The 9194-nt window shown below is 51.2% G+C and overlaps 2 protein-coding genes across 2 annotated transcripts; one reads left to right on the top strand and one right to left on the bottom strand.

Moving 5' to 3' along the window:
- On the top strand, positions 1–4137 carry LOC101782505 (myosin-binding protein 7). The gene is made up of 3 exons (XM_004979476.4): positions 1–1483; positions 3388–3434; positions 3526–4137. The coding sequence occupies exons 1-3, from the start codon at positions 272–274 to the stop codon at positions 3638–3640; spliced, it is 1374 nt and encodes a 457-aa protein (XP_004979533.2). The 5' UTR covers positions 1–271; the 3' UTR covers positions 3641–4137.
- Positions 4138–5291: 1154 nt separating this feature from the next.
- LOC101761199 lies at positions 5292–8918 on the bottom strand. The gene is made up of 2 exons (XM_022828805.1): positions 8504–8918; positions 5292–7578 (listed from the first exon to the last, which is right to left on the bottom strand). Exons 1-2 carry the CDS (start codon positions 8870–8872, stop codon positions 5533–5535), a joined length of 2415 nt encoding a protein of 804 aa, XP_022684540.1. The 5' UTR covers positions 8873–8918; the 3' UTR covers positions 5292–5532.
- Between the last annotated feature and the right edge of the window lie 276 nt (positions 8919–9194).

Here is a 9194-nt window from a genome sequence, read left to right as displayed (position 1 = left end):
CCCCGCGGCCGCGGCCGCGCACGGGAGAGGCATCGAGCCGGCCGCCAGCCCCCTCCCCATCACCGCGCCGCTCGGGCTCGCGTTTCCCGAAACGGCGCCGAAATATCCATCCGCCGCTCCTCTCCCCTCGCCTTGACCGCCGCCGCCACCGACCTCGCCCACTCCCCTCCTCGGCTCCTCCCCACTTCCACTCCCACCAGCCTCACCCCCCAGCGCGGCGCAGGCGGATGCGCGCGCGCCGCCTGCTGCTACTGCTTCCTCCTCTCCCGCCATGGCAGGGGAGGACGACCCGTGCCCGCTCTGCGGCGGCGGCGGCGGCGGCGGCCCCGCGCGAGTCACGCTCGCCAAGCGCGGTTCCCCGCCGCCGCACGCGGGGGACGCGCTGGCGGTGACGGCCGTCGTGGACCCCGGCGACGAGCTGCGGGAGGAGCTAGCGCGGCAGCGCCGCTGGGCGGCGGACCTGCACGCGGAGCTGGAAGCGGAGCGCGCCGCGGCCGAGGGCGCCGCCAGCGAGGCCATGTCCATGATCCTGCGCCTGCAGCGGGACAAGTCGGAGGCCATGATGGAGGCCCGCCAGTACCGACGCTACGCGGAGGAGCGGTTCGCGCACGACGCCGCCGAGGCGGACGCGCTCCGGAACGCGCTCGAGCGCCGGGACGACGCGGTCCGCTCCCTCGCCGCGCGGCTCCGGGCGTGCCAGGCCCGGCTCCTCCACCTCGGCTACCCGTCCCCGTCCGCGTCCTCCTCGCTCCCGTCCTCCCCCACCGCCGCCGCAGCGGGGTCTCGCCGCGGGTTCCACCACCACCTCCCCTTCTCCGACGACGAAGATTGCGACAACTACCGCTCGGTCCACTGCCTCGAACGCCCCGCCGACGTGGGCACCCCGCGCACCCACCACCTGCTCAACAGAATGCCCAGCCCGGACGCCGACAAGGGTGTCGTCCTCTTCGGCTCACCGCGCCACGCCCGCGCGCTCTCGGGCGACAGCGTCCCCTACAGCTGCCGCGTCGCGCTGGCCGACGAGTTCCCTCTCTTCGCGACGGACCGCCGGGACGCGCCGGACCTGGACGACGAGGAGCAGGGCGACCGGGTGTACACGGTGGACGCCGTGCACGGCGTGCCGGTGATGGCGCCCGAGGACTGCTGCTACCTCGGGGCGCCAATGGGGAACGAGGAGGTGGGCTTCCGGGCTGGGGGTGGCGGCTGGACAGAGGAGGCGGAGATACAGAAGCTCAAGGCGAGGTTGCAGGCGCTGGAGGCGGACCGGGAGTCGATGCGGCACACCATCATGTCCATGGGAGATGAGAAGGTGCAGGTGGTTCTGCTCAGGGAGATCGCGCAGCAGCTCTGCAAGGACACGGCGCCATTCCCGGCTGTTCCGCTGAAGGTGCAGCCAAGGCTGCAACCAGTTGTCATGGCGCAGAGGAAGGTGGTGAAGAAGCGGAATTCCTTCGTCAAGATCTTCATTGTGACAGTGCTCAAGGTAAATAAATATGTATGCTCTGTTTGTTTATTGCTTGATTAATTCTGCTTAGTTGAGTCTGTTTGTTTATTGCTTGATTAATTCTGCTTAGTTGAGAAGTTATTGTACTCACATTGTAATGCTTGCTTGGAGGAAGCCATGTGACTGCTGCATTATTTAGACATGCATTAAAGGTCACGTAATATGCAGGACTCCAATTAATGAGTTATCCGGAACGCGTTGTTGCTTGATAAAATGTCAAGTCAGTAGTGGGTGCTATTTTATAGTCCCTGCATTTGTGGTCAGTGGTCAGTTGTCCCTATTTGAGTTTTTGGTAAGTAATTGTACATAACAAAGTTGTCTTGTTTTTTTAGCAACTAACCTAAAAATTAAGGGTCTGTTTGGTAGAGCTCCATCTGATTCTAATTCTCTCTAGGATTCTTTGAGAGAAGTGATTCTGTGGCTGAAAGTGATTCTCTTTGATTCTCTAGCATAAACTCTTAAAATTAGGATGGAGAATCACTTCACAGAATCAGGAGAAGCTACTTTTTTCAGCTCCCAGCCTCTTAGTTCATTTCAGAGAATCACTTCACAGAATCAGTGGAGAATCACTTCTCTCTAAAAAACTGTTTGGCAGAGCTCCTGCTGGAATCAGCTTTGAGAGCTCTGCCAAATGCACCCTAAGATTTGCCAGTTTTTCCTAAAGGGCTATTGCTTGATAGTTTTTCACTGTCCACGATTCTCCTGGTGAGCTTCATTTTTTCATTTAACACGTTGTGTGAAAGCTCTTAAAAACTTTCGTGAGCGCCATATGTAGAAATGCAGATGGCGCTGTAGTATGTGCCACATTTACACCCAAATTCTTTGGATAGATGAAAATGATAGTTGTTTATGATGGGTTGTGAACATGTGGCTATTCATGTTATTAACAATCCTTTGTTTTGCTTGGGATGGAAAACAACTTAGCTTTTGTGAACAGGACTATATTTTCCTCAATTGAACCTACTCCTACCAATAGTTTTCTTTAACATCTATTATACCAATAGTTTTCTTTGATAAAAGAAATCCCACAGTTATGTGAACATGTCTTCCTGCAACTTTGAATAACCAAATGGTTACTATGTTCACTCATAACCATGGTAGCTCTTAACAGAATTCAGATACTTATACACACAACTAAGGTCTTTGTTTAATCCTTATACATACAATTGTGCATCTTCCTCATTTCACGTTAGTTATCTTGCAAAGTCTTTCTTGTGTATCTCTTAACAAAGGATCTTCCTCATTTCTTAGGTCAATTCTCAATTTTAGGAGATTACAAATTGCTCCTGTTTTGCTATATCTGTTAGATGCAATTTCATAGGCTTGTCCTTTGCTGTGCACTCACCTGATACATCAGCATTTTATAGTGCATCATACCTGAACTAGAGATCCTGGCCATGTGCCTTATCCTGTCACACTACCAAATAATAGAAGGAATGGCACGTGGATCGATCGAGAACAGGGGATCAATTTTAAATTTGGTTCTTCTATTTTATATCAATGTACCATCTGCCAAGTCTGCTACTGAATTGTTGGAAACAATGGAAGACATGTGGCCTTAAGGTTATCCACATGGTGGCTACCAGGATTGGGTCATTGCTGATGATTGACTAAACTGCATTAGTTCTGACCACAGTATTGTTAACTGACTATCGTAATTATGGTCCCATTGATGCTGTCTTGTACTGCTGTGGACGTTGTGTTATAGATGTGTAATTTAATTAATTTAGTAATCTTTGGTACCATAGCTCTTTCTTTCTCTGAACTTAGACTAGAGATATTACTAAATTTAATCTATATTGCATCATTCAACGTTTGCTTCTAGAAGATAATATTGTACAGAATTTTTAATGGACTCTTTGCTTCTTTTATGTGACATCCAGTGGGTTGCGTCAATGTTCTGCTGGCGGAGGAAATCAAATCGCATCAGGTGCCTTACCAAATCTTGCTCCATTAGGCATTAGCTTATCCTTGGCTCTTACTTTTTATACATTTCACCAATGCTGGGTATAATATGCCAGGTACCCCATCGGTATGTGTGGGAGCAATGTCGGTCTGATGCTGATACTGGACAGGTTCCCCAAACAGAGGCAAAAGAAGATTCCTAAAAGGAAGCTAAGCGCCTCTATTCTCTGATAATCTCGTCACAAGCAACCTAGGGAAGGACGAGCTGTGCGTTTGCACTTCTCTGGCCCGAATGAGCTACTCTCTGGACATAAAGCTCGCTGGTTTTGTGAAAAAACATCGTTGTTGCATATCTTTCGACCCCTGTAGATGCATTCTTTGGTTGATTGGGTTTTTGGTGATCTAGTTAAAAATGTGTATCCCCTATTTGCATTTATTCCTCTGTTCCTGCTCTCTTTACATATATTGTTGATATTCCTTTTTTTTGTGTGCTCTAGTGTTTTTAGAACGTGATGTAAATAAACACCAACCTTTTGGAGCATTAGCCGTAGAGAGTTTTGACACGGTGGTAGTGTTCCTTTTTTTTTTTGTTTCTCTAATTGTTCTATTATGCCCTCTTTTTTTTAGGAACAAAATCATGTTATTCTGTTTCAACACGATTGTGTTGTATTGTAAATAAATCTCAAATAGAATGGTGAGTTTGGTGGGAAGTCTTTTATCTTTTTCAAGCCATATGGGATCAATTTGGTGTAACGTCATGTTGATGCCACAAACTCTAATGGCTAAGATATTTATGTTCTCCATTTTAAATTGTAAGTAAATGATTTGCACTTAGATACATAGAAAAAAAATCTATGTATCTAGAAAAGCTAAAATGGTGTACAATTTGGAAAGGAAGGAGTAGAATCTTTATGGATGGTATACTGTAGTTAATGTCTACGATATTGAACTACCGCTTCGTGACATTGCGGTAGCCATATTTTCTTGTAAATATACATTGTAACATCACTTTAGTTCTCAAAGTATATACCCAAAACCTTTATTCATTGAACTAAAAGATTAAAATTAGAAAAAAGCAGAATTTGACATTAACAAAGTTGCATTTTAGTTCTCAAAGTATTTTATAATTTATACCAACAACACATTGCACACTTGCCGGGCCGGGAAGAAACAGATTGAAAGCAAACATTGTGCAGAAAGTGTACTCGATCGTGTAACCACATGAACAAACTAACTCCACGATTCGGCACACCATGTTTCCATAGAGTTGAGAGATTCTTGTCGCCGGCAGCTCTCGCTGATGGAGCCGAGTCGCCGACGTTTGGACTGGTCGTCTGCAGCCTCTTCGCCATGGTCTCTCGATCCCCATGAACTCTGTCCTCGCACAATTTTTCATTGGCATCCACTTATTTTCTTTGCGGCTTTTGCTTGTCTAGTGTCATCCAGTTTGGTGGCATCTGTATTCTGTCGGCCAAGGAAATCAAATTGCGTCAGCTGAGTTACCACATCCACCTCCATGCCCAGTCTTTGGCAGCAATTGGCAGAGCCTAGGTGGTGGCATCATGGGCCATGGACCACAGTACCTTAGGATTCAGCCCAAGGTTAGAGCCACAGGTAATGTGATTCGGCCCAAGGTTCGAACTACAGTAGATGTGTTTGTTGTCTAACGTCATGGAGGTTGGTTGCATATGGATCGTCCAGTATTTTGGCCCATTACATGTAAATGTTGAATTGATGCTGGCACTCGATAGCTTCCCCAAAATGAAGGCAAAAAATGAATCTTGAAAAGAATCTTAAAGCGCACTGGCCCCATGGCCAGTGAGACGACCGGAAGGAGTGTTCTGTAGCAGTGACATGAACACGCTGCACTGCAATAAGGGTGTAAGAGAAACAACATACCCTGTATAACTTTTATTGCTCGGTAACAAGATGATAGGGCGGTAGCATCATTAGCAACACGAAACCACAGTTACTAGCACGTACGCATGAATGAAGAACAGCCTGAGCGGTGATCAGACACACGTACAAGTTTGTACCTTTAAGAATAGAACATAAAAGGGCAACCAACAGCAACACAAAACAACGAACCTCCACAGTTCACTGCACCATTATTCCTCCATCCGTCAGACATTGTCATCGCCAAGGACGGGCACCACGGCTGCAACCGAGACCGCCATCGCCGCTGGCGCCACCGCTGCCGCCGCCGTTGCGCCTCTGGGTGCCACTGGGCGAGCCAGCTGTGCCAGTTCTTCCTCGTCGTCGTCGTCCGGATCCGAGGTCTTTACCAGAGCCCCCGCGTCCCCTTCCACGGGCCCCAGCTCCGTCCTCTGCATCCTCTCCGCCATGGTCTCCATCCCCATGTACGAGAGGAGGAGCCACACGTAGGAGAGGTACTCGCCGCCCTTGCCCAGGCTCCTGCCGTGCAGGTACCCTCTGCACCTCCCGGCCGAGAAACAGAGCATCTCCACCCACACGCCCTGGATCACCTCCCACATCCTCGCGTCCCCGTGCTTCTTGGCACGATTCGCTTGCACCTCCTTCCTCTTCTGCTCCGCCTCCTTCTTCTCCTCCGCCGTGAGCTGCTTCTTCTCCTCCTCCGCCGCCGCCTTCCTCTTCTCCTCCTCCGTCGGCGGCGGCTTCTGCTCCGCCTCCTTCTTCTCCGCCGTGAGCTGCTTCTTCTCCTCCTCCGCCGCCGCCTTCCTCTTCTCCTCCTCCGTCGGGGGCGGCTTCTGCTCCTCCTCCTTGATGAATTCCTTCGTCTTCTCCGTGGCAAACTCCATGAGCTCGTAGGCGAGCGCCCAAGCTTTGCGAACGAGATCGGCGGGAAGTCTGCGAGCACGTGGGCGGGCGTCTGAGCTCGTTGGTGAGTTCCTCAGCTTCTGGATGATCTTCCGCGCGATCTCGTCCATGGCTGTCGGTGAGAACTTCTCCGCCACCGCCGCCTCCTCCTCCTCGTCGTCCAGCTCTGACGGCTCCTCCTTGAGCATTTCCCGGAGCTCGATGTACACGGCGCGGAAGAGCCCGCGCCTGGCGCCGGGGATCAGCATCCACGGCCTGGCGAACAGCAGGTAGGCCATGTAGTTGGAGATCACCCTGCCGTGCCGGGTGGCGTCGCCGCCGGTGTCGACGTGGTCGAAGTAGCAGAGCTCCGTCGCGAGGTGCCAGACGAGGACGCTCTCGTCGAATGGCATGCGCAGGCTCGCCGCGAGGGCCGTGCCGCCGCATCGTTCCCTCTCGAGCGTCCGCTGGCCGCGGCTGTCGTTGAACCGGCGGTAGTCGTCCAAGGATTTTATGTAGCCATTCGGCTTCCAGCCGCCGGCGACGTGGTCGTGGACGAGCTCGGTGACGCGGCGGGTGGGCTGGGGAGGCGCCGTGAACCAGAGCCAGTCCAGCTGGTCCTTGATCCCCAGTAGGAACGCGAGGTGCCTGATCCACCGGCGCCTCCTGTTGCGGGCGAGGTAGGCGATGAGGTTGTACTGTGCGGCCTTGTCGTCGGTCTCCGGCAGGCCGGAGCCCAGGACGACGGAGGCGGAGACGAGCTCCAGGGCGGCAGTGCAGCACAGCAGGACGTAGGTGACGACGACGTCGGCGCGGGCGTACGGCGAGCTCTCACCCCGGCGGCGGCGGGTGACCTCGAAGAGCCCGATGTCGGCGAAGGTCAGGAGCACGACGACGGCGCGCAGCACGCCGCCGTAGCTCGCCTTGTGCTTGGTGTAGAGGCGGTCGAACGCCCGGGAGACGTAGGCGCGGACACGGTTGTGCGCCTCCGCCCTGCCGCTCGGCACCGCCATGACCTGCAGGTTCTTGAGCCGGACAGAGTAGGGGTGGGCGAGGTCGACGAAGAGGTGGTAGGGCTCGTCGTTCATCTTGTCGTCGAAGAACTGGGGAGGATCTCTCTTCGCCTCGTCGTCGACGCACTTCCTCGCGGCTTTCACGTACTCGTCGAGCGACTTCATGTCCGTCGGCAGCGAGCCGTCGTCTTCTTCCATGGTCATGGTCATCAGTGGGTCGGAGGAGTTGGCGATGCTGGTGACGGTGGCGTTCCTGAGAGCCCATGGCTTCTCCAGGCACTTGATGACGCCGGGGACGAAGAGCAAGATCGATGTGCGCAGCAGCCTCTCGTCATGGAACCACCACGACTTGACGAACACATAGATGGCTATGGCGATCTGAGGCATGTGCAAATGTGAGTTATATGTAAACACCCGTGCTCCTGCGTGGGCTAGTAACTTACTAAGAGAACCATTAGACGTATACTCCCTTCGTCATGTAAGCATTTCTAAATGTTTCATGTACGAATTCTTAAGAAACAAATATAAATTATAAGAATTTTTTTCACAAATTAACAAAGTAGTTCTTTGGTTTTTAATCTCCTCCTCATGTTCTTTTTGATACTATCTCCCCCTTATGTTAACAGCTAGCGGCAGATGCAGGTCTAAATATAGGTCAGCAATCGGTGGGTGTTTGTTTCTTTGTCTCTCCTAAAATTTCTGTCACATCGAATATTTATATACTGATTAGAAGTATTAAATATAGACTAATTACAAAACCAATTGCACATATGGAGACTAATTTGCGAGACGAATCTATTAAGCCTAATTAGTTCATGATTTGGCAATGTGATGCTACAGTAAACATGTGCTAATGATGGATTAATTAGGCTTAATAGATTCGTCTCGTGAATTAGCCTCCATCTGTGTAATTAGTTTTATAATTAGCTCATATTTAGTCCTCCTAATTAGCCTCCGAATATTCGATGAGACATAAATTTTAGGAGGTCCTAAAGATCCAAACACCCCCTGATGTGTCTGCCTATATATATTGTGTCTGCCTATATATATAAATCTCACGTTTTCTAATATTCAAATGTTTCTATTTTAGAAAAGTTTGCATAAGGAAAATAACCTCTTTTACTTTTTTTTAAATGTGGTGAGTTCATATATTCCATTTTAGGAAAGTTTGAGGATTCTTCCTTTAAGACTAGATAATCTCCACTTAGATTTTCCCAAAAATCAATTTGGTCGAACTGTATATCAGCTGAAATCCAAAAAATTCAAGCTTGTAATAACATGTCTGCTAGCTGCACAGACTGACCTGAGACGCCGCGACCAAGAGGTGCCTTCTCCAGTTCTCGTTGTCCTCGATGCTGTATGCCGTGATGCCGTCCTGCCCGCCGAGGTGCAGCAGCAGGACGGGCGCCCAGAGTATGTCGAGGTGCGCGGTGCCGGCGGCGACCTCGTCCTTCTTGTGGCGGTTGAAGAGGGTGGCGAGGGCGTACACCGCCACGATGTCGCCGCCCTGGTAGGCGAGCCAGACGAGGACCCTGAACCAGTGCGGGATGCGGCGCTTCCGGAGGAGCGCGGCGGCGAAGAGGAAGTACTGGAAGGCGAGGCTCGCCAGGACCAGGAACCGAAGCTGCCAGTCCTCCCACCATTGCACGTCCCTCCAGAAATGACTACTCATGGCCGGCCTGGCCTCTCTCAAACCCTAGTGTGATTTGTGATGTCGATGTCTTCGCTCTCCCTGCCTCCCTCCCCTTCCCCTATATATACTGCGAACTGATCAGGAAAATGCTTCTCCAATACGCATTGGCTAGCTGCCTGCCGTGTTGTGTGGTACTTGCGCAGTGTGCTTGTCTGTCTTTTGTAAGATGTACATGTCCGTTTATTGTTTTAGAAGACTTCTTTTCCGAGACGCAAGGCACGCATCAGAACATCTTTAAATAAAGGCAGGGAATGGAGCTTAACGTAACAGGGCTCAGGCACACAAGTAGGAAAATTTTCAG

Source organism: Setaria italica, chromosome VIII (assembly GCF_000263155.2).
Source record: "Setaria italica strain Yugu1 chromosome VIII, Setaria_italica_v2.0, whole genome shotgun sequence".
In the NCBI taxonomy this organism is placed as follows: domain Eukaryota; kingdom Viridiplantae; phylum Streptophyta; class Magnoliopsida; order Poales; family Poaceae; genus Setaria; species Setaria italica.
The sequence above is the reverse complement of the archived record's forward strand: the minus strand, read 5'-3'. Positions and strand labels throughout refer to the sequence as shown.